At 51.2% G+C, this 24,654-nt stretch overlaps 1 protein-coding gene across 1 annotated transcript in view; it reads right to left on the bottom strand.

The window, feature by feature from the left end:
* The window catches only part of SEPTIN12 (septin 12), a 100,163-nt gene extending 77,177 nt beyond the window's left edge, over window positions 1-22,986 (bottom strand). Inside the window, 1 exon segment of the mRNA XM_060260515.1 lies at window positions 22,729-22,986. Coding sequence (XP_060116498.1) covers window positions 22,729-22,783 — 55 coding nt within the window. The 5' untranslated portion in view covers window positions 22,784-22,986.
* Between the last annotated feature and the right edge of the window lie 1,668 nt (window positions 22,987-24,654).

The following is a 24,654-nucleotide window of genomic DNA, read 5'->3' as shown; positions in this document are numbered from 1 at the left end:
AAGCGTTTCCGCGGAAACTCTATGGGTTTCCTGGACACTCTAGCCATTTGGGAGGGGAAAACTCTATGGTACAATTCCCCTCCCAAACGGCTAAAGCATCTGGGAAAACCATAGAGTTTCCCCAGAAATGCCTAGAGTGGCTGCCATGTGATGTAACCGGCGCAATGACGTCACTTGCAGGTGACGTCAGCACACTGCGCACATTGCGCACGAGAAAAGCCCCCCCCCTGAGACTCCAAGGGACTTGGCAACCCTATACTGAACTCAAATCTAGTGGCGGGGAGGTGGTGGAAACTGGGATTCTTTCAGGGGCGAGATGGATTCACACGGCTGGGATCTGTCACTGCTAAAGGCCCCTTTTGAGACCTCTGTGGGTGGCAGCTCATCCCAGCAAACGTCTCTTTTCCTGTTTTGGCCTTCGGTGCAACAACAGCAACAAAAAATGGAGAAGAAAGGAAGAGACAGTTTGGCTCCCACTCCCTGCCTCCACAGAACGGAGGGTTTGTGTTCGAGAGCTCCCCGTAGGGAAACTCGACTCAGCTCCCGAGGCCTCTAATCTCCCACATCTAATTGTCTGGCGTGTTTTATCTCTGGCGATACGGTATCCATATCATCTGCTTCAAACGGTTCCCCCTTGGGGAGGCAAAACAGTAACCGCTTTATTTCTCCAAGGCGGGTGTGTAAAGGGATCTCGCCCGTGGCATCCCCGAGTAATCAGATCTTGCTCCCTGGACCGCTTCCCCCCTCCTCAGCCTGCTACAGTTTAACCAGGGGCTTCTGGGGCAAAGGAAAGTTCGTGAGAGAGGAGAGGCCAGGAATGTGAGCTGGAACGGGCCAGGGCTCCAGCCCCTTCCATCTATTGGACCTCCCCTCCCCTCAAAATCCTCTTTCACTTCAAATTAATCTTCTGAGTTTCGAAGATAAGGACAGCCACTTTCTCCTCCACCCTGTATTTCTGCTTTTGGCCTTAGAAGGAAAGCGTGGGCTTTGATCTATAACAGAGAGAGAGCCTGTGTGCTTCCAAAGTATCCTTCGGTTAACTCTTTACGATCGTAAGACTCCAGTGCTGACCCTTATTCATCTTTCCCCATGGATTATTCCACATGATTCAGATCTTACGGAGTGTGCCAAAAAAAAAAGACAGTGAGAAAGAACAAAGCACAGTGTTCCGGACATGCTTGCAGGCGAGGAAGAGGGTAGGAGATCTAGCCATATGTTGCTCGAGCAAGTGAGCTAATCTGCACAGTAAAGGGGAAGAAAAGTGCTGAATGCTCCCTGACACAGTGCAGGTGGGTGTTCACGGTGTCCACTGTCTTTCCCCTGTATCGGTCCTGCCTTTCCTCTGTCTCATTACATTAGGAGGTGTTCTGAAGATCCCAGAAGTCACCAGCATCATGTCTCCAGGAAGCACCTGTGCCTCCATTGTAAGACGATGCTTGGCCTTCAACCACTCAAGGTTTTCTGGGACTGGCTTGAGAAGACAACGGCAGCCATTTTGGGGTGGCGCCCATTGTCCGTTCTCAACATTCCAAGCATGCCCATAGGCTGGGACCTTCGAAATAGCTTCTGTTCCCACCAGATAATTTGCTAGTATCTGGCTTAGGAGACAGGCTTTCCACCAGATGTTCCAAACCTCAGCCTTCTATGGATACAAACAGCGCATTACATTTTCTTTCCTGATAATTGTACAAGACCTTTTCTTTTGAGTTACCACATCTAGCTATTCCGGTCACTCTGTCAACAGGAGGAATAGCATCGTGAGGGAGAAGGAATGTTGAACCTCTCCCTATGGTTGCCAGGTTGGTGTCGGAAAATACCTGGAGGCTTTGGGGGTGGATCCAGGAGAGGACGGGGCTTGGGGTGGGGAGGGGCCTCAGCATGGTCCAATGCCATAGCGACCACCTTCCAAGCAGCCATTTTCTCCAGGGGTACCGCAACAAAAAATGCAAGCTAGTGGCCAATTTACTAAGAAGTATATAGAAACCAGTCCAAATGTCCAAAACATGTATATACAAGTCCCAAAGTAGTGTGGTGACAAGCCAACCGATTAAGTACTTGTTTCTTTCCAGTCTTCATCAGACCTGGGACCACTAACAAAAGAAAATATTATACAAAAATATCAGAAGGACATTCAGACACCACCAACCCTCTTCCAGTGAAAAAATATATCATACTTACATATTGATTCAATTATATAGATTTTTTTACACAATTTTCAAAAAAGAGGGACGCAGAGCGTCTCCAGCAGCAATTCCACATCGGCTACAGCTCAGCATGTGGCTTCTTGCGCACCCTAATGGTGCAACTAACGTGTTCAAAAAGGCAAACATCTCATTCACAGCTGCCATTGCACAAACCTCTTAAAGGTAAAGTAACATATTTCTAATGCAACATGCTCAAAGACACAAACACCACAAACTATATCACAGCAGTTACAACATACTAAATATTCCATACAAAGAATGTCAAATCCCATAATATTTTCTTTTGTTAGTGGTCCCAGGTCTGATGAAGACTGGAAAGAAACAAGTATTTAATCGATTGGCTTGTCACCACACTACTTTGGGACTTGTATAGGGTTGCCAATCCCCAGGTGGTGGCAGGGGATCCCCCGGTTTGGAGACCCTCCCCCCGCTTCAGGGTCATCAGAAAGCGGGGGGAGGGGAGGGAAATGTCTGCTGGGAACTCTGTTATTCCCTATGGAGATTTATTCCCATAGAAAATCATGGAGAATTGATCTGCGGGTATCTGGGGCTCTGGGGGGGGGCTGTTTTTTGGGATAGAGGCATCAAATTTTCAATATAGCATCTAGTGCCTCTCTCCAAAATAGCCCCCAAGTTTCAAAAAGATTGGACCAGGGGGTCCAATTCTATGAGCCCCAAAAGAAGGTGCCCCTATCCTTCATTATTTCCTATGGAAGGAAGGAATTGAAAAGGTGTGCCGTTCCTTTAAATGTGATGGCCAGAACTCCCTTTGGAGTTAGATTATGCTTGTCACAGCCTTGATCTTGGCTCCACCCCTAATGTCTCCTGGCTCCACCCCCCAAAGTCCCCAGATATTTCTTGAATTGGACTTGGCAACCCTAGACTTGTGTATACATGTTTTGGACATTTGGACTGATTTCTATATACTTCTTAGTAAATTGGTCACTAGCTTGCTTTTTTGTTGTTGTTGTGTTATCCATTATAGTGACCTCTCTCGGATTGTATTCTATTTTCTCCAGGGGAGCTGATCTCTGCCAGCTGGAGATCAGTCATAAAAGTGGCAGATCTCCCGGCCCACCTGGAGGCTAACAGCACAAACACAAAGGAAACACGGTCAAGGTTAAGAAAACACAAGATAGCACTGGGGAGCTATCAATAACTGCACTTCACGCTACTCGCTGATGGTTATCGACATTATCTTCGTTTACAGTAAGGCTCACACCCCAGTGGAAGATTGCACGGAGGGCTGTGATTCATGGACTTTCGGTTATCTCACAAGACATTGTTATTAAGAAGCACTTTTGGACTTTGAATGAACAAGTTGTGAAAAATTACTTCCAGTTTAAAGTTTATGGTCTGTTAAGCTATATTAATATAAGATGAAGTTCAGCAAGTAGCGCGGGGTGGAGTTATTGCTACACGGTGTTATTTTGTGTTTACCCCACCGGGAGGCTGGCCACACTAGCCTCTCCCCTTCTCCTTTTCCCCACTTGAAAAGTCACGCCTGAAGCTGCTAGCATGAGACCAGTGGTTCCCCAACCATTTTGAGCCTATAGGCGCCTCTGGAACTCCAACACAGCATGGTGGGCACAGCCGCAAAATGGCTGCCACGGTGGGCGCAGCCAGCCACAAAACGGCTGTCTGCAAAATGACTGCCACAGTAGGCGGAGCCAGCCACAAAATGGCAGCTACTGAGGCCTACCTTCCATCATGCAGTCGGTGCTGTGGTGGCAACTGCTGCCCAAGCAACCTTATCTGAAAATCAGCACAGCCAATCAAAATCTTCAGCCGGCCAATTAGAAGCCTGGCTGCACGAAAGCTCCACCCACTGTTAAAAACAAGAACTGGCAGGTACCTGAAAAGGTATTGGTGGGTATTTAGATGCCCACAAGCACCATACTGGGGAACCCTGCCCTGGATTTTTCCCTAGGGTGGTTCTTGAAATGCCAGCATCCTGCAGAGAGCCCAAGGCTATTCCAGGCATCGTCCCACCCCAGTGACACGGCCAAAGCACGGTGCTCCAGAATAGCTTTTTGCCCAGGCTGTTTGAACTCCTGGATGGGAGGCTGGGTGGGGAATGCAGTGGACTATTTGAGGTACAAGGTGTATATAAATACATCAGTGCCCTAAAGGTGTGTTTGAGAAAACCTGGGTCAGAACGTAGTCATCAAATTATCCAAGGAGGGCGCTTGGAGTAAAAAACCATCGCGCGTTTTGCACCCAGGTTCACACCGAGACTCGGTTCGCACGTGACCCAAAGCCGCAGCTTCAGCAAAAGTGCGGAGGGAGCCGTCCCTGCCCAAGCAATGAAGCCGGCATTTGTGGAAGCAGTGCAGACCTGCAACCCAAAAGAGTATCAAGAAGTGGGGTGCCCACGAGGACTTGCAGAGGGCTCCTCATCTGCCCCTCTCCCCCCAGTCTCCTCTTTCTCTTCCTTGCAAGCCCCTGTAGCTTCTCCCCCTTCTCTTGCTTCCGTCTCTCCTTCCCATCCCCCAGCCAACCTATCTTCATCGGCCCCCTCGTCAGCTTTCCCTCCCCCCTTCCCGAGTTGTGTGTTGCCAGCTGCCAGGGTGAAGCCAGCTATATGGCAAGAAATCCACAGGGACTTGTGAGGAGCACCTCACTTTTCCCTTTGTCCCCCTCCTCTCCACTATTTCCTCCTTCCCTCTACCTAGCAGCCCCCCCCCCCAACACGTATCCTCACCTTTCCCTGCTTTCTTCTCTTCTTCCCCACTCCTCCACTTGCACCTGCTGGAATGGCCTTGGGTCAGCCATAGCTCTGGCAGAGGTTGTCCTTGAAAGGGCAGCTGCTGTGAGAGCCCTCTCCAGCCCCACCCACCTCACAGGGTGACTGTTGTGGGGGAGGAAGGGAAAGGAGATTGTGAGCCTCTCTGAGACTCTTCGGAGTGGAAGGCGGGATATAAATCCAATATCTTCTTCATCTTCTTCCCACTCACTGACCAACCCACCTTTTCTCTGCCCCCTGCATCCCCAGCAAGGATTATTATGTATTGACTTTGTTTCTACTCCCACCTTCTTCCGCAGTGCGGACTCAAGCTAAGTTAGTGTGAGCTAGCTCACAGTTTTTTTAGCCTCCAGCTCACTCATTTTTGTCTCGGCTCAGAAAGGAAGGCCCCAGAAGGACCTAATTTAGGCAGGAGCCAGGTCACTCGCTCACAACTCTATTGCCAGATCCAAGTGGACAGCCATGTTGGCCTGGACCTATAGAAGAAAGCAGGAGTCAAGTCGCACCTTTAAGACCAATGAAGTTTTATTCAGAATGGAGGCTTTTGCAAGCATGCCGATTTCTTCAGACGAGGGGGACAGGGTACAGTGGGCTGAAATACACGTAGCTGAATGACGTCAAAAAGAATGATGTGAAACCTCATTCTAGAATGACGTTAAAAAGTAAATTAGGTGGGCAAGAACTAGAAAATGCACGCCCTTTCGTTTCACCTAGACTTGCAGCAACAGAAATGAGCAGACAACTTTTATTACCTTTTATTGCTATCCAGACCAAATGGTGTTCCGGTTTATTACAGTATTTCGCCATTCGATCCTAGCTTTGCACCAGTTTACACTCTGAACCCACCAGCTACATGTATTTCAGCCCACCGTAGCCTATCCCCTTGTCTGAAGAAGTCTGCATGCGTACGAAAGCTTCCGTTCTGAATAAAACTTTGCTTAACTTGAACGCCGGTCGCTCACAAAGCAGCATTTTTGCTCGCAAGACTCCACAGCTGAGAGGCATTGCTCAAGGGTGTCTCGCGTCATTCTCCTGTCCTCCATTTTATCCTCACAACCATCAGCTAAAAGCCTTTCTGTCTTAAACGAAGCCTCCAGAAGGGCCACGGCGTACACCCCTGGCGCTTTCTGCAGCTCGCAGAACCACTGGGACATCAAGCTTGTGTCCTCTGGGCCGACCTAGCCCTCTTGCTACTGGTCTGCTTTGAGGCGTCAAGCGTTCCTGCCCTAGAGGATGCCCCATTTAATGACCACCACCTGGGTTAAACGCTGGAGGGGTTTTGGGGCTGGCAGGTCTGCGAGGGTCACAGAGATAAAGGGAGGTGTGGGGGCGGGGGGAAGTGCGCACTGCAACCGGTTCTTTCCCTGCTCGCTTGTGGCTCTCTGGAGGTGAAAGTGGATCTCCCAAGTAATGAGAAAACAAGATGAGATTACACCTGGAAGGAAGGACTCAGGGAGGTGTTTCCTAGGGGAAACAAGCAGGCAGGAGAATCTGTTCCAACAGGCCCCTTCCCGTCCAATTGCTGCCTGCGTCTGGAATGCGTGCCATCTCCCCCCTGGAAGCCACCTCCTGAGCAGGGGACAGAAAGGACCTCCTCGATATCGAAGGGCAAGCAAGATTCTCAGATTCCATCACGCCAGACTCGCACCGAAGTTTTCTCCGGTTTTCTTCCTCCTCGCCAATATCAAGAAACGTAATTTGGCTTAAAGCTCACGGACCCCGAAAGGCGGAGAGAACAAAGCACCCCTCCTGCAGATAGGAGTGAACTGCGATCTAAGGACGTGAACAACTTTTTTGTAAAACTTCCCTACCTGCTCACCTGGAGGCCGTTTGTACTTTGCTATGGGCTATACGGGCAATTGGCTATTTATAAACCTCAATTGCCTTCTGCATGGTGGCTTCACAGAGAGAAACAGATGCCGCTGGGGTCAGAGAGCTTCACAGAAAACCAAGATTGCTGTTGCAAAAGTTTCGATGTAGTGGTTAAGTGCGTGGACTCTTATCTGGGAGAACAAGGTTCGATTCCCCACTCCTCCACTTGCAGCTGCTGGAATGGCCTTGGGTCAGCCATAGCTTTTGCAGGAGTTGTCCTTGAAAGGGCAGCTGCTGTGAGAGCCCTCCCAGCCCCACCCACCTCACAGGGTGCCTGTTGTGGGGGAAGGAGATAAAGGAGACTGTAAGTTGCTCTGAGACTCTGATTCAGAGAGAACAGTGAAGTATAAATCTGCAGTCTTCTTTCTTCTTCTTCTCCTCCTCCTCCATTTCCCCAAGCACACAAAGCCGGACATCACCTGAATGCTGGCCACTGATGGAAAAATATCAACTGCCAGAATTCTCGTGTCCCTGGTGCCATTTCTTTGCTTCCAAAGGAGTCTTCCCTGAGAAGGTTTTGGAGATCAGAACTAGGTTGTATTGCAGGTATGAAAGGTTGCCTGAAGGATCTTGTTTGGGTATCATTTGATGTTTGCAGAGGGTCATTCGAGCAGACCCAGGCACGGGTGGGCATGTGGAAAAAGTCAAGGACAAAAGGAGAGGAGGAGGCTGAGAGGTGATAGGATCACCATCTTCGAGTCCTTGAAGGGCTGTCATAGAGAGGAGGGTATGGGATTGTTTTCTGTGGCCCCGGAAGGTAGAACCAGAACCAACGGGTTGGAATTAAATCAAAAGAGTTTCCGGCTCCACATTAGGAAGAACTTCCTGACCGTTAGAGCGGTTCCTCAGCGGAACAGGCTTCCTCGGGAGGTGGTGGGCTCTCCTTCCTTGGAGGTTTTCAAACAGAGGCTGGATGGCCACCTGACAGCAATGAAGATCCTGTTAATTTAGGGGGAGGTATTGGTGAGTTTCCTGCATTGTGCACGGGGTTGGATTCGATGACCCTGGAGGTCCCTTCCGACTATGAAAAGGCACAGATGGCATTATTTCGGCAAACCTCTCTCCTTAGATAAAAGAGATTGTGACCGCTGTGAGACTCTGACATTCAGGGTAGAGGGCGGGATATAAATCCAATATCATCTCCTTCTTCTTCAAAGCAAAGGACTCAGGTCTACATTCCTATTCTACAGTGTCTGCCAAAGGGAGTTTGGACGATGGAGAGCTTATACCCTGAACCTCTTGTTGGACTTTAACGGGCTCCTGGATTTGAAGCTACCTGTTCAGCTGCAGAACAAAGTTGGAGTTCAGCGGCACCTTTAAGACCAACCAAGTTTTATTCAAGGGAGACACTTTTGTGCCCCAAGCACAAAGCGTGCCTGCACGTGAAAACTTATACCATGGACAAAACCTGGTTGGACTTAAAGGTGCCCCTGGACTCCAACTTTGTTCTGCAGTTGAACAGGTAGCTTCAAATCCAGGAGCCCATTAAAGTCCAACAAGAGGTTCAGGGTATAAGCTCTCCATCGTCCAAACTCCCTTTGGCAGACACTGTAGAATAGGAATGTAGACCTGAGTCCTTTGCTCTGAAGAAGAAGGAGAAGAAGAAGGAGATGATATTGGATTTATATCCCACCCAATACTCTGAATCTCAGAGTGGTCACAATCTCCTTTACCTTCCACCCCCACAACAGACACCCTGTGAGGTGGGTGGGGCTGGAGAGGGCTCTCACAGCAGCTGCCCTTTCAAGGACAACCTCTGCCAGAGCTATGGCTGACCCAAGGCCATTCCAGCAGGTGCAAGTGGAGGAGTGGGGAATCAAACCCGGTTCTCCCAGATAAGAGTCCGCACACTTAACCACTACACCAAACTGGCTCTGAGGTGGGTGGAGCTGAGAGGGCTCTCCCAGAAGCTGCCCTTTCAAGGACAACTCCTGCAAGAGCTATGGCTAACCTAAGGCCATTCCAGCAGCTGCAAGTGGGGGAGTGGGGAATCAAACCCGGTTCTCTCAGATAAGAGTCCGCACACTTAACCACTGCACCAAACTTGTGGGAGAGGTGATGAAGGAGTGTTGACTCCATATGAACATATATGAACATATGAAGCTGCCTTCTACCGAATCAGACCCTGGGTCCATCAAAGTCAGTATTGCCTACTCAGACTGGCAGCGGCTCTCCAGGGTCTCAAGCTGAGGTTTTTCACGCCTATTTGCCTGGATCCTTTTTAGTTGGATTGAACCTGGGACCGTCTGCTTACCAAGCAGATGCTCTATCACTGAGCCACCATCCCTCCAGAAAGCTTACACTCTGGAACTACTGCTGGTCTCAAAGGTGCTACCAAGCTCGATTCTATCTCCTTGGAGAGGAAAGATTTATGTTCGGACTGCCGGGACCCGCACATAACCCGGTCACAATCTACAATCTACATTGTAATCTGCAACTGGTCCATCTACCCCGATGACTCCTTTTCTCCCTGGTCAGCGCCTTGGTTTTTGTTTTAAACCTCTTGAAAAGATTTGTCCTCAACAAGCATTGTGAACCTCTCCCTGTTGACTCACCCGATAAGTCCAAAGAAAGGAGTCCGATCTTTGTGGCAGCGATGACGGGGGTTGGTTTGAACCCCAAGCCCCCTGAGCAACAGCCTGGGGAAGGGGACAAGCATTTCCTGAAAGAGGGACTCATTGCAATGACACAGTGGATGACACATTGACTGAGGCTTACAAGATGATGCATGGGATAAAGAAGGTAGAGAAAGAAAGATTTGTCTCCCTTTCTCACAATACAAGGACTCTTGGGCACTCAATGAAACTGCTGAGCAGTCAGGTTAGAACAGATAAAAGGAAGTCCTTCTTCACCCAAAGGGTGACTCACACATGGAATTCACCGCCACAAGAGGTGGTGACAGCTGCCAGCATAGACAGCTTCAAGAGGGGATTGGATAAACATACGGAGTAGAGGTCCATCAGTGGCTATTAGCCACAGCACATTGTTGGAACTCTCTGTCTGGGGCAAGTGATGCTATGTATACTTGGTGCTGGGGGGGGCAACAGTGGGAGGGCTTCTAGTGTCCTGGCCCCACTGATAGACCTCCTGATGGCACTTTTTTTTTGCCACTGTGTGACACAGAGTGTTGGACTGGATAGGCCATTGGCCTGATCCAACATGGCTTCTCTTCTGTTCTTATGTGACACAGAGTGTTGGACTGGATGGGCCATTGGGCTGATCCAACATAGCTTCTCTTATGTTCTTATGTGACTCAGAGTGCTGGACTTCATGGGCCATTGGGCTGATCCAACATGGCTTCTCTTATGTTCTTATGTGACTCAGAGTGCTGGACTTCATGGGCCATTGGGCTGATCCAACAGGGCTTCTCTTATGTTCTTATGTGACTCAGAGTGCTGGACTTCATGGGCCATTGGGCTGATCCAACATGGCTTCTCTTATGTTCTTATGTGACACAGAGTGTTGGACTGGATGGGCCATTGGCCTGATCCAACATGGCTTCTCTTCTGTCCTTATGTGACACAGAGTGTTGGACTGGATGGGCCATTGGTCTGACCCAACATGGCTTCTCTTGGGTTCCTATGACACAGAGGCAAAAGGGAAGGCTGCTGGGTCTCAGGGATTTACCTCCAGTTTCTGGGTTCAAGCCTTCTCCTAGGAACACTAGGAGCAGAACCTCAGGGGCAAGAGGGCAGAAGGTAAGAAGAAGAAGAAGAATTGCAGATTTATATCCCGCCCTTCTCCCTGAATCAGAGACTCAGAGCGGCTTACAATCTCCTATGTCTTCTCCCCTCACAACAGACACCCTGTGAGGTGGGTGGGGCTGGAGAGGGCTCTCACAGCAGCTGCCCTTTCAAGGACAACCTCTGCCAGAGCTATGGCTGACCCAAGGCCATTCCAGCAGGTGCAAGTGGAGGAGTGGGGAATCAAACCTGGTTCTCCCAGATAAGAGTCCGCACACTTAACCACTACACCAAACTGGTAAAAGGGAAAGGTTCATCTCTACCTGGCTTGAGAACTCCGGCCACTAATTCTGGCCCCATCAAGCTCCACCCTGAACCAGTCCTCTGCCATCCCACCACAACCTAGGAGCTACGCCCCTTATTTTTCAGGCTCTGCCCCCGTCCCCTCAGGGGCTGGCTTTAGGGGACCTGGCAACCTGGAGAAAGAAAAAGAAGGCAACTGAGCAGAAACTATCTGCGTTGGAGTAGGAACAAGCAACTGAAGATTCTTTTCAATGGCGTTGAGTGGCAACGGTCAAGGAGTCTCTATTCAGCAGCAGTGAGGGGCTAATAGCAAAGGACTCCATTGAACTAGAGTGAGGTGACAATGTCAAAGAAGAAGAAGAATTGCAGATTTATACCCCGCCCTTCTCTCTGAATCAGAGACTCCGAGCGGCTTACAATCGCCTATATCTTCTCCCCCCACAACAGACACCCTGTGAGGTGGGTGGGGCTGAGAGAGCTCTGACAGAAGCTGCCCTTTCAAGGACAACTCCTGTGAGAGCTATGGCTGACTCAAGGCCATTCCAGCAGCTGCAAGTGGAGGAGGGGGGGAATCAAACCCGGTTCTCCCAGATAAGAGTCCGCACACTTCACCACTACACCAAAGTGGCTCTCAAAGGGCTCTCTACTGAGCAGCAGTGAGGGGCTAAAAGCAAAGGACTCCATTCAACTATAGTTCAGGGGTGGCCAACGGTAGCTCTCCAGATGTTTTTTGCCTACAACTCCCATCAGCCCCGGCCAGCATGGCAAATGGCTGGGGCTGATGGGAGTTGTAGGCAAAAAACTTCTGGAGAGCTACCGTTGGCCACCCCTGAACTATAGTAAGGGAGGAATGGCAAAGGGCTCTCTATTCAGTGGCAGTTGAGGGCTATTGGCAAAGACCACGGCAAAGGGCGCATTTCTTGGTCCCCTTCGTCTCCCCCCAAAACTTTCCCTCATCGAATGCTAAGGATTGTTAAATATCAAGTAGAATCCCTGGCCAGATAACAGATATTGAAATCCAATATCTCAATCAAATATTAATCACTGCAACCTAAGACTGCTACATGTCATTTCCTGGCACCACGTATTTGCGGAATTCAGCTCGAGCATTGCAGCATTTGGGGGAATCTCGAATAAAGAGTGGCGATCCCATTCGTAAAGGAAAATGCATGGAATGAAACCGGCCCTCACTCTAATTCCATAGGACCCAATCCAGAACCAGTTTTGCCCGGATGGAAACACCCAGGGATTTTTCTGTAGTAGGAACTCCTTTGCCTATTAGGCCACATACCCCTGATGCAGCCAATCCTCCAAGAGCTTACAGTAGGCCTTGGACTAAGAGTCCTGTAAGCCCAACCCAAACCTGACAATTGGGGTCCAAATCCACTGCCATGGGACTAGGCCTCTGTGCCACAGGGGCTACGGCATTGCCCATACCCTAAACCCCTTCCCTCTTAGAATCATAGAGTTGGAAGGGACCTCCAGGGTCATCTAGTCCAACCCCCTGCACAATGCAGGAAACTCACAAACGCCTCCCCCTAAATTCACAGGATCGTCATTGCTGTCAGATGGCCATCTAGCCTCTGTTTAAAAACCTCCGAGGAAGGAGAGCCCACCACGTCCTCCAGCAGTGTCCCTCCCAAACTCCAAAGTGTCTATCACAGAGAGGGTATCATTTACAGCCTCTCCCCCCCAGGGTTGGAAGAGGCCTTCATTCCTGCCCTCTGCCCCTCGTTGCCCTCAGAGGTCTCACCCCCAGCAACTCCACCGCTGACCTCTGAACCAGGCCCAAAGCGAGTGACGCCCAACGCTTCATCACTGTCAGCCAGGAATCAAAGCTTGGCCCAAGGGGCAGAAAGGAGGCCTGCAGCTGGACGGAGCCGCCAGACACCCCTTCCCTGGGCAGCTCCAGACGGCTGCTGTTCGCCAGATAGATGCGTTCAGTTATGTATGCGGGCCGGTTTTTAAAACCGATGATCCCGTTCAGATCACTGGGGTCCGCTCTTTGCAAAGGCAAACTTTGAAAGAAAGACATGGAAGAGATTCGCCTACGGTTGTCAGGTCTGTGTTGGAAATCACCTGGAGGTTTTGGGGGTGGATCTGGGAGAGGGCGGGGTTTGGGGAGGGAAGAAGGAGGAGAAGGAGAAGAAGGAGGAGGAGGAGAAGATGATGATATTGGATTTATATCCTGCCCTATACTCTGAATCTCAGAGTCTCAGAGCGGCCTTCAATCTTCTTTACCTTCCTCCCCCACAACAGACACCCTGTGAGGTGGGTGAGGCTGGAGAGGGCTCTCACAGCAGCTGCCCTTTCAAGGACAGAGTCTCAGAACAACCTACAATCTCCTTTACCTTCCTCCCCCACAACAGACACTCTGTGAGGTGGGTGGGGCTGAGAGGGCTCTCACAGCAGCTGCCCTTTCAAGGACAACCTCTGCCAGAGCTATGGCTGACCCAAGGCCATTCCAGCAAGTGCAAGTGGAAGAGTGGGGAATCAAACCCGGTTCTCCCAGATAAGAGTCTGTGCACTTAACCACTACACCAAACTGGCTCTCTGGGCCTCAGCATGGTCCAATGCTCTAGAGCCCACTCTCCAAAGCAGCCGTTTTCTCCAGGGGAACTGATCTCTGCCAGCTGGAGATCAGTTGTAAAAGTGGGAGATCTCCAGGCTCCACCTGGAGGCTGGCAACCCTAGATTTGCCCCACCACTTAAAGCATTTCCTGGGTTTGCCATTGCGGCCGGTGTAAAGAGGCTTAGCGAGTCTTCCTGTTTTCGGCTACAAAACCACAGGAGGTGCTGGATTAGGACCGTGAAGACCTGAGTTCAAATCCACACACCGTTATAACACTTTGGTGGGGGGGGAGTTTGGGGCAGTCCCACTTTTGCACCCTGATCTAGCCCCGCAATGTTGATGTGGAGGTAAAGTAGAACACGGCATATATTATCCTGAGCGAGAAAGAACGCCCTTGTAGAAATTTTTTTAAAACAGTGTGGTTTCTCCAGTTTTAGTGTTAATCTGACCTCCACCTAAGACCCTGGAGAGCGGCTGCCAGTCTGAGTAGACAATCCTGACTTTGATGGACTGAGGCTTGGATTCAGTAGGAGGCAGCTTCCTGTTTGTTTGGGGAGGGGCTATGGCTCAGTGGCAGAGCATCTGCTTGGCACGCAGAAGGTCCCAGGTTCAATCCCTGGCATCTCCAGCTGAAAGGACCAGTCAGCAGGTGATGGGAAAGACCTCAGCCTGAGACCCCAGAGAGCTGCTGCCAGACTGAGTAGACAATACTGACCCCCAGGTCTGATTCAGTCGAAGGCAGCATCCTGTGCGGTCGTGTGTGTGAGACCTGGTCCAAAGCTTCGGCACCTATTTTGCAACGGAGGTGGCAGTTTGCAGAATCGCTGCAGGCTCAGAAACCAAAGTTGGACAATTGTGCCCTGCAATAACGCCCAGGTTCCCGACCTCCATGTGAGGCCTGGAGATCTCCTTCTTTTACAACTGATCTCCAGCTGGCAGAGATCAGCTCCCCTGGAGAAAACGGCTGCTTGGAAGGGTGGAGTCTAGGGCATTGGACCATGCTGAGGCCTCGCCCCTCCCCAATCCCCGCCCTCTCCCGGATCCACTCCCAAAGTCTCCAGGTAATTTCCAACCCAAACCTGGCAACCCTACAACCAACGTTGCCCCTCCAAAACCAGATGCAGGGCCCGATCTTGGCCAAACTCTGAGCCAGCTTGGTCAGTGCAACTCTGGAACGTTCAAATTACTTCTCCAGGCTGCTAGCCCAAAGGTGAATGTCCATAATTACAGGGGGCTCACACATTCCTTGGTGCGCAAGACGAGAATTCCTCTTCCTTCCCTCGCTCTCCTTCGCCCCGCTTGAAAACTGCCTGCCCCTAGGGTTGCCAATCCCCAGTTGGGGGCAGGGGATCCCCCAGTTTGGAGGCCCTACCCCCGCTTCAGGGTCATCGGAAAGCAGCAGGGTGGGAGAACATCAGCTGGGCACTCCATGATCCCCTAGGGAGACTGCTTCCATAGGGTATAAGAGAGAATTGATCTGCAGGTATCTGGGGCTCTGTGGGACCTGTTTTTTGAGGTAGAAGCACCACATTTTCAGCATAGCATCCGGTCCCTCTCTTCAAAACACCGTCCGAGTTTCAAAAGGATTGGACCAGGGGGTCCAAGTCTATGAGCCCCCGAAGAAGGTGCCCCTATCCTTCATTATTTCTAGGTGCGCAGTCCTTTTCAATGTGATGGCCAGAACACCCTTTGGAGTTCAATTGTGCTTGTCAAAACCTTGCTCCTGGCTCCGCCCCCCCAAGTCTCCTGGCTCCACTTCCAAAGTCCCCCGATATTTCTTGAATTGGACCTGGCAAGCCTCGCTCCGTCTGACAATTTCACAAAAGAATGGCTGCAGGTGCCCCCCCCCCCCCGCATCACAGTCCCTGGGTCCCCTCTCAAAAGGGGGCTTGTTCTCAAACTCTCCTGAATCGTGCAGTTCCCTGGGAGCCCAAACACAGCCTCTGCCTGGGCAAAATGGTCTCCGCCAGCGTGTCTCTCTCGGGCCGTCCTGCTCAGAAACTTTCCTTAATTACAATCTGCAAAATGCTGAAGTGGAGATCCTGCCCTCCCCCCCCCCCGCCCCAGCTGGTAATTGAAGACTCCCCCCCCCCCCCAATCTTCCCCCTTCCTGTCTTTGCAGAGACAAGCTGGCAATTGTCGGCTCTGGCTGCCTCCTTTTTCTCTCGGCGGCCCTTTTTGGAGATGGGGGGGGGGGCGTGAAAACTGTACTTTTACGTTATGGAAGGGTGGAAGGAATTGCCTGTATTTCGGCCCAACGCATGTCCAAAATAGCTGGGCTCCCAAGCAGCCTGCTGCAAAAGACACCAGTTTTGCTAGCTGCAACCAGCCAGCCTGGGTTTAGTGGGAGGTTCGAGGGATGCCAGCCGCTTGGCGGGAGCTGGGGGTCCCCTGGAATTGGGGAATGGGACAAAAAAAAATCCAACTTCAAGTCTAGACTGCCCGGGTCAGAACCTGCTGAGAGTGAGAGGGGGGAAAGATCTTGGGGTGGGAGTGGAGAACTCAATAAAAGCGTCAACCCAGGGTGCTTAGGGCTGTGAAGCTCCCTGGAGGGGCAGGGGTTCTTCCACTTGGGAGGTGCCCAACCTGATGGTCCACATCACTCACAACGGTGCGTGCCGGACGTTCTAGGAGCTTCTGGGAAAACTCTATCATTTCCCCGTGTGCTCTAGCAATTTGGGAGGGAAACTCTATGGTACCATAGAATCTCCCTCCCAAATTGGTAGAACGTCCAGGGAAACCATGGAGTTTTCCTGGAAGCTCCTAGAGCGGCCGGCACTTGACGTCTGCGGTGTGATGACGTCACTTGCAATGAAATCACTGCGCCAGAGGCCGCAGGGGACTTGGTAACCCTAAGTGTGCTGCAGTGGTGAAAAAGGGAAATTGTGTTAGAGATTATTAGGAAAGGGGCTGAGAATAAAACAGCCGTACTGTAATCAATGTTCCCTCTAAGCTGCAGAGTCTTGGGAGCAAAAATTCTGTTTTGTGAGCTACTGGCGTTAAAGTTGTGAGCTGCTGCATAAATTAGAGTGCTCTGGGGTCATCCTTCCTGAGCTAAGACAAAAACGTGTGAGCTGGAGGCTAAAAATCTGTGAGCTAGCTCACGCTAACTCAACTTAGAGGGAACTGACTGTAATGCCCCTATCTAGATCTCTGGTGTGGCCTCATTTGGATTGCTGTTTCAGTTCTGGTCCCCAGGTCTCCTAAAGGACATAGCAGAGCTGGGAGGGAAAGTATGGAGGAGGAGGACAACCCAGATGACTGAGTGGTTGGAGCGCCTTCCCGAGGAGGAAAAGTTGAGGAGTCTGGGACTTTTCAGCTCAGAAAAGAAACAGCTAAGGAAGGACATGACAGAGGTTGACAAAATTACGCAAGGAACGGAAACTGTCGACCAAGAGAAAATTTGCTCCCTCTCCCAAAATCCTAGAACTCGGAGGGCATCCAATGAAGCTGAAGGAAAGCAGAATGCAGGACGGATAAAAGGAAATGCCGCTTTACACAGAGAGGGATTAAAGTGTGGAATTCGCTGCCAGAGGATGCAATGATGGCCATGGGAAGAAACAGCTTTCACAGGGGATTAGATAGATTCACGAAGGAGAAGTCTGTCGGCCATGCTGATTAAGGGGAATCTCAGAGCCAGGAGGCAGCATCAGGGGAAGGCCTCGGCCTCCATGCCTTGTTGTTGTCCCTCCAGAGGAACTGGTTTGGCCAGTGTGTGAGACGGGATGCTGGACTAGATGGACCACTGGTCTGATCCAGCAGGGCTCTTCTGATGTTCTTATCAGGGGAAGGCCTCGGCCTCTATGCCCTGTTGTTGGCCCTCCAGAGGAACAGTCTGGCCCCTGTGTGAGACAGGCGGCTGGACTAGATGGACCACTGGTCTGATCCAGCAAGGCTCTTCTGATATTCTTAAGAAGGCCTCAGCCTCTCTGCCCTGCTGTTGGCCCGCCAGAGGAACCGATTGGCCACTGTGTGAGACAGGATGCTGGACTAGATAGACCACTGGTCTGATCCAGCAGGGCTCTTCTGATGTCCTTAAGAAGGCCTCGGCCTCCATGCCCTGTTGTTGGCCCTCCAGAGGAACCAATTGGCCACTGTGTGAGACAGGAGGCTGGACTAGACGGACCACTGCTCTGATTCAGCAGGGCTCGTATATGCTTTATTACAGCTCATCTCCAGGCTATGGAGACCAGTTCACCTGGAAAAATTGGATGCTTTGGAGGGTGGGCGGTATGGCGTTGTCCCCCCCCTGAGGTCCCTGTCCTCCCCAGGCTCCATCCCCAAATCTCCAGGAGTTCCCCCACCTGGATCTGGCAACCCTTATCCCCCTGCTGGTGGTGGTGGGGGGGAGAGACTTGCCAATCCTATATGGACACTTTCCCTCTATTTGCCTCCAGTGCTCAGTCATTTTGCTACTGGCTCTTCCGATAGCAAACCCGCCCCCCCTGCCAGAAGCACAACACCAGCAGGGAATTCAAGATGAAGGTCAAATATCCAAGAAGTTCAAATTTCTGGGAACTCCCCCTCCACAGAGACCCAGTTGCTTCTTCCGGGTATCGAGAAAGCGAGAGCCTTTCCCAGCTGTTTCCTCCCCACCCAGCAGCCGGTGTTCAAAGGTACGCTGCCTCTGAGCCTGGAGGTTTTATTAGTTCTCCTAACAGCATTCCACGAATGGGGGAGGGGCTGGGGCTCAGGGGAAGAAAGTCTGCTTGGCATGCAGAAGGTCCCGGGTTCTAATCCTGGGCTCGCTTTTTGCACGCCGGGAATCTTAACATGGCTTGCGTGGGAGAAATTTTGGGTGGATTTCACCCTATTGTGTTTTAGAGGATCCCATTTTGGTATTTGCATCTTGGGAAAGGGGGGGGGGCAGATCTCTGTAGTTTGATTCGTAAGGTTGCCAGGTTCCTGTTGGAAAATACCTGGAGACTTTGGGGTTGGGTCCGGGAGAGGGCGGGGTTTGGGAAGGGGAGGGGCCTCAGCAGGACCCAATGCCTTAGAGCCCACCCTTCGAAACATCGATTTTCTCCAGGGGAATTGACCTCTGCCAGCTGGAGATCCCTTGGAAAAGTGGGGAGATCTCCAGGCCCCACCTGGAGACGGGCAACCCTATCATAACAATTTTCCAGCGCTCATAGGAACCCATGCTCACATCTTGCTCACATCTTGTCAGGAACTGTGAAAAACGGGGGGGGGGAGTCTATTTGCCTTCGTTTCAAACTGTGGTTGCCCCCTCAAATTCCACCTTTCAAAGTACACATTCGAAAGGGCCCTTGGCGTATCAAAAGCCCCCTCCTCCCTTTATGCAAAGGGCTTAAAGTACACAGAGTCCCAAGGGTGCAGTAGAAACCCTCTCCTCGTCTATGTGCATACATACCGCACCCCTGTATGCATACAGCCGGGTGGGAGGTTTGGACCCCACCCTTCTGCCTTGGTCATGCCCAAACCCAAGGGTCCCATGCTAATAAAAGTGGCAGGAAGAAAAAGAAGACGAAGACTGCAGATTTATACCCTGCCTTTCTCTCTGAATCAGAGACTCAGAGCGGCTCACAATCTCCTGCATCTTCTCCCCCCACAACAGACACCCTGTGAGGTGAGTGGGGCTGAGAGAGCTCTCACAGTAGCTGCCCTTTCAAGGACAACCTCTGCCAGAGCTATAGCTGACCCAAGGCCATTCCAGCAGCTGCAAGTGGTGGAGTGGGGAATCAAACCCGGTTCTCCCATATAAGAGTCCGTGCACTTCACCACTACAACAAACTGGCTCTCTTGATCGGAGACAGAGTTGACTTGAGATTAGCCAGTTGAACCCGGACCCTGCAGAAGTTTCCACTCAGTGCAGAGGATTCCTCCACCTCCGAGGCAGTGGCAGAAGGTTCCGCTGTCTGCAGCACTCACCTAGGGTTGCCAGCCTCTAGGCAGGGCCTGGAGATCTCACACGATTACAAGTGATCTCCAGATGTTCCCCTGGAGGAAAGGGCTGCTTGAGAGGGTGGACTCTCTACCCTGCTGAGGCCCCTCCCCTCCCCTCCCAAAACCCCACCCTCCACCTCCAGATATCTAGGTATTTCCTACCCCAGAGCTGGCAACCTTAATTCACCCCAGGGAACTAACCCCTATGTCAGCCATGGATTATACGAACTAATAATGAAGCAGGAGAGTGCCTCTGGGCTTGTGCAGAGAGTATTCCTCCTTAATTTTTTTACCACGGATGTAGTACCACCAAACAGAGCTGCGTCAGTAAAAACAGGTCTCTTCCTCACAGAGCTCGCCATTAAAGAGCCAAGCGGCCCATGACTGAAACTGCAGAAGCACTACTTGACGTTAAAATACAGAGGTCATGGCAGGGATCCCAGCAATGGAGAAGAGCTGCCTTCCTTCTTCCTTCCTGTGCTGTTTCCCTGACCCAAAACACCATGTCCAGGGCGGCTTGTAGATCCAGGAAAGAAAAAGATGGGCGCCCAAACCGCCTCTGTCTCTTCCTCAGGGGTGGAATTCTAGCAGGAGCCTCTTTGCATATTAGGCCAGTGTAACAAATCCTCCAAGAGCTTACAAAAAAAGAACTTTGTAAGCTCTTGGAGGATTGGCTACATCCGGGGGTGTGGCCTAATATGCAAAGGAGCTCCTGCTAGAATTCCACCCCAGCTCTTCCTCCTTTCTGGGTCCTAAAACAACCTGGAGGATATTTCTTATCAAAGAAACAGCATAGAGGGGAAGGGGTTTTATTTTTATTTTTTAAAAAATTCTCCAGTGGCATGGGCATAATCCATACTGCATGCTGTTGGCAGCCTCAACTCTTCTGCGATTCCTTTAAACTGGGGGGTGGGAAGGGAGGCAAACAACACACAAGTAGACCCCTCAAAAGACAACTGACGTATGAATACTGTCTTTTTTCTTAAAAGGTCAAACAACAGAGTACCTTTTTTTCCCCTTACGAAGACAAGCAACGAACAGGCACTGTCTTCCACCCCCCTCTAAAAAAGACAAACAAAATATTGGTACTGTCTCTCTTTTCCCCTAAGAAGACACACAACATATAGATACTGTCTTTTATCCCTAAAAAAAGACAAACATAACCAGGGTACTGTCTAGGGTTGCCAAGTCCAATTCAAGAAATATCTGGGGACTTTGGGGGTGGAGCCAGGAGACTTTGGGGGTGGAGCCAAGATCAAGGCTGTGACAAGCATCATTGAACTCCAAAGGGAGTTCTGGCCATCACATTTAAAGGTACAGCACACCTTTTCAATGCCTTCCTTCCATAGGAAATAATGGATAGGGGCACCTTCTTTTGGGGCTCATAGAATTGGACCCCCTGGTCCAATCTTTTTGAAACTTGGTGGGTATTTTGGGGAGAGGCACTAGATGCTATACTGAAAATTTGGTGCCTCCACCTCAAAAAACAGCCCCACCCCCAGAGCCCCAGATACCCGCGGATCAATTCTCCATGATTTTCTATGGAATAAATCTCCATAGGGAATCCCAGCAGACATTTCCCTCCCCTCCCCTCCCCCCGCTTTCTGACGACCCTGAAGCGGGGGGGGGGGGAGGGCCTCCAAACCGGGGGATCCCCTGCCCCCACCTGGGGGTTGGCAACCCTAGTACTGTCGTTCTCCCCTAAAAGACAAACAACACACAGGTACTACTGTCGGTTTTTTTTTCTTAAAGAGACAAACAACAAATGAGTACTATCCCTAAAATGAAAGAAAGGAAAGCACAAACATCATATGGGTACAGCATTCCCCCCCCCCCCCGAAAAAGACAAGCAACTAATGTGTACTGTCTTTTTGTTTAAGAAGAGGAACGACAAACAGGCCCTGTCTCTCCCCCCCTCCCCAACTAAAAACAACTGCTGTTGAGGAAGGGGATATTTGTAAGGAAGAAACAGCCCTTCGCCGTATCAGAGCTCCCTTGTGACAACTTCTTAGGGCCAAATAAGACAAGCGGCGTTTCAATTTGCTGAATTCCTGGGACGCAGGTAGTACAGAGCAACGAGGCTATCAAAGCCAAAGGCTTCAAGAGATGTGTATCCACCCTGCCCTTTAGAAACAATTCAAATTCTGGCAACCCAAATTCTGCACCAAGAAAAAACTAAATCTGATTCTGCAGCTGAGCTCCTCCACCATACATCCTTTATCCTACTCACCAGCTTGCAGTTGCAACGCCTCTCGAAAGTTTTTACCCTGAAAATTGTCTTGGTCCCTAAGGTGCTCCTGGATTCGAATCCGGCTCCTCTACTGCAGACTAACACGGCCACCCGCAGAGACCCCCTTCACTCCTTTGCATAATTTATGCCGATTTTTGCAAGCCTGGGGGAGGGATCAGAAGGGATGTGGGATCCCACAGTCCCTCTCCCCACCATTCGTCTTGTTCAGGCCCCTTGGATTCATCATGACCCCAGACCTCGCTGTGCATTCATGAGGACTAGAAACTTGCCCTTGGAGAGTCACAGAAGCTGAATCTGGCATCCAGGGCTGTTTTTTCTTGCTGCTCTGGATTCACGGTCCTTGCGCAGCCCCTTACTGTGAGTTTGCAAAGAGATTTCTCTTTGATGAGAGATTTATGCAAATCTAGTAGACTCTTACCCCGGAAACACAGGTTCCAGCCTGTCAGGAGTTGGTTAATTTCTCAGATTGACACATCCCATCCACCCTTAAAGATCTGGATGCCTTCTCCTTCTCCTTCTTGTCAAAGTCTGCACTACAGCCATCCCTCTCCTCTAGCTCAGAGCCCAGGCTCTCAAGGAGGCACCACTGTTGAGCTGAGTTAGCGTGAGCTAGCTCACAGAGTTTTAGCCTCCAGCTCAAACACTTTTGTCCTAGCTCAGGGGAAATGGCCCCCAGAGCAAACTAACGTGTCCAGGAGCTCCCAACTTTAATGCCAGTAGCTCACAGTGTGCCCTCTTAGCTGAATTAGCGTGAGCTAGCTCACAGATTTTCAGTCTCCAGCTCACACATTTTTGTCTTAGCTCAGGGAAAACGGCCCCAGAGCAAACTTACGTGTCCAGGAGCTCCCAACTTTAATGCCAGTAGCTCCCAAACAGTGTGCCCTCTTAGCTGAGTTAGCGTGAGCCAGCCCACAGGTTTTTAGCTTCCAGCTCACACCTTTCCGGAAGGATGGCCCCAGAGCACACCAATTGATGCCGCAGCTCCCAACTTGAATGCCAGGAGCTCACCAAGTAGAATTTTTGCTCACTAGATTCTGCAGCTTAGAGGGAACATTGCTAGGCACTGCCTCGAGGCATTTTAAACGGGGGGAGGGAGGGGGGTTGGAAGCGTCTGCCAGAGAAGCTACACTGACTCCTGGGGGGGGGGGGTGGAACTTCGCCCTCCAAAAGACCCATTCCCGTTCGCTCACCTTCAAAGTCAGAGAGGATCCCGTCCAGATGTTCCTTGACAGACAGCTGGGACATCTTGGGTTGAAGGGGGGGGGGGGTGTCTGCCCTTCGGGACCAGGGGGGCCGGCCCAGGGTGGGGTGGGGGCTCAGCTCAGCTTTGTTTCCCCCCCCTCTCTGGATCTTGAGCTGTTTTGTTTTTTTGTCTTTTGCAGGAAGAAAGAAAACAGGGTTTGGGACGGGCTGGAAGCAGGAGGGGAACAAAGGAGCGCAAACAAAAAAAAAAAGCCAAACCCAATCACAACACAAAAGTTCTTTAAAAGTCACATCGCCCCCCCCCCCTCCCTCACCTCCAGATCTTGCGCTTCTGCCTGCAAGAGGAGGAAAGGCGCTGGCTTTCCTTCCTCTCGTCCCCGCCCCCCCCCCCCCGCCAAACCAGACAACAAGAACCCACCCTACCTCAGCTCACTCCCCCACCCGAGCTAAGCCTTTTGCAGGGCCCGCATTGGCTGAACCCGCTTTGCCTGTCCTTTTCTTGTAGGGAAAGAGGAGCCGAGGGGAGGAGAGAGAAAGGGGAGAAGGGAGAAGGCGGGCGGGGGGGGGGGGGACGAAAGTCAAAGCAGCTTTTGGCAGGCGGGGAAAAGTGGGGTGGGGGGAGGCCTGCCAGCACACAGGAACAGGCAGCTGTTACGGGGTGGGGGGTGGTTTCCTCTGACTCCTTCCTGCAAAGTTTTATCATCCCTGTTGGGGCTGCCCTGCCCAGCTCCAAAGACTCCGAGAAGATTGTCATTGTTCTCTCTTTTCCTGGCTCAGCTACTCTGCTTTCGGGAGCACGGCCCACGCCGAGCGGGCCGAGCTTTCCCCTGGGGTTGCCAGCCTCCCGGTGAGGCCGGGATTTCTCCCGTTCTGGAGAAATTCTCCCGGAGAAAAACGGGATTGGAGGGGAAATAGGGTTGTTCAATCCTCAGGTGGGGGCAGGGGGTGCCCCGGTTTGGAGGCCCTCCCCACACTTCAGGGTCATCAGAAAGTGGGGGAGAAGGGAAATGTCTGCCGGGCACTCCATTATTCCCCATGGAGACCATTTCCCATAGGGGATAATGGAGAATTGATCCCCGGGTATCTGGGGCTCGAAGGGGGTTGTGGTTTTTTTTGAGGTTTAGGCACCAAATTTGCAGCATAGCATTTGATGCCTCTCCTCAAAACACCCTCCAAGTTTCAAAAGGATTGGACTTGAGGGTCCAATTCTATGAGCCCCCAAAGAAGATGCCCCTATCTTTCATGATTTCCAATGGAGGGAAGGCATTGAAAAGGCTTGCGGTCCTTTTCAATGAGATGGCCAGAGCTCCCGTTGGAGTTCCATGATGCTTGTCACACCCTGGCTCTTGGCTCCACCCCCAGTGTCACCTGGCTCCACCCCCAAAGCCCCCAGGTATTTCTTGAATTGGTCTTGACAACCCTAAGGCAAGTAACATCTGAGTGCCTCTCTTTCTCCTCTTCTGGATCTAAAAACCACCCCAGAGGGACCACATCGCCTCCAAATTGAGGCCAACCTCCAAAGGTTGCCAGCTCTGTGGTGGAAAATTCCTGGAGATTTGGGGGGGCGGAGCCTGGGAAGGGTGGGGTTTGGGGAGGGGAAGGACCTCAGTGGAGTACAATACCCTAGAGTCCACCCTTCCAAGCAGCCTTTTCCCTCCAGAGGCCAGCTGTAATTTGGGGAGATCTCCAGCCCCCACCTGGAGTTTGGCAACCTCCCCCACGCTCCTGCTCTCTGGGAGAAAATCACGCCGAGCTGCAGAACCAAGTCGGATCCTTGCCCTCCCATCTGGATGAAATACGGAGAAGACGTTTCCATCGCCACAGTCTTCAAGTATGCTTGTTCACAAACTGGAGCCAAAAGATATTTTAGCATAAACAACACAAGGTTTGGCACAACTACGCCAGGCTCATAA

This window comes from Heteronotia binoei, chromosome 20 (genome assembly GCF_032191835.1).
Source record: "Heteronotia binoei isolate CCM8104 ecotype False Entrance Well chromosome 20, APGP_CSIRO_Hbin_v1, whole genome shotgun sequence".
NCBI lineage: Eukaryota > Metazoa > Chordata > Lepidosauria > Squamata > Gekkonidae > Heteronotia > Heteronotia binoei.
The sequence above is the reverse complement of the archived record's forward strand: the minus strand, read 5'-3'. Positions and strand labels throughout refer to the sequence as shown.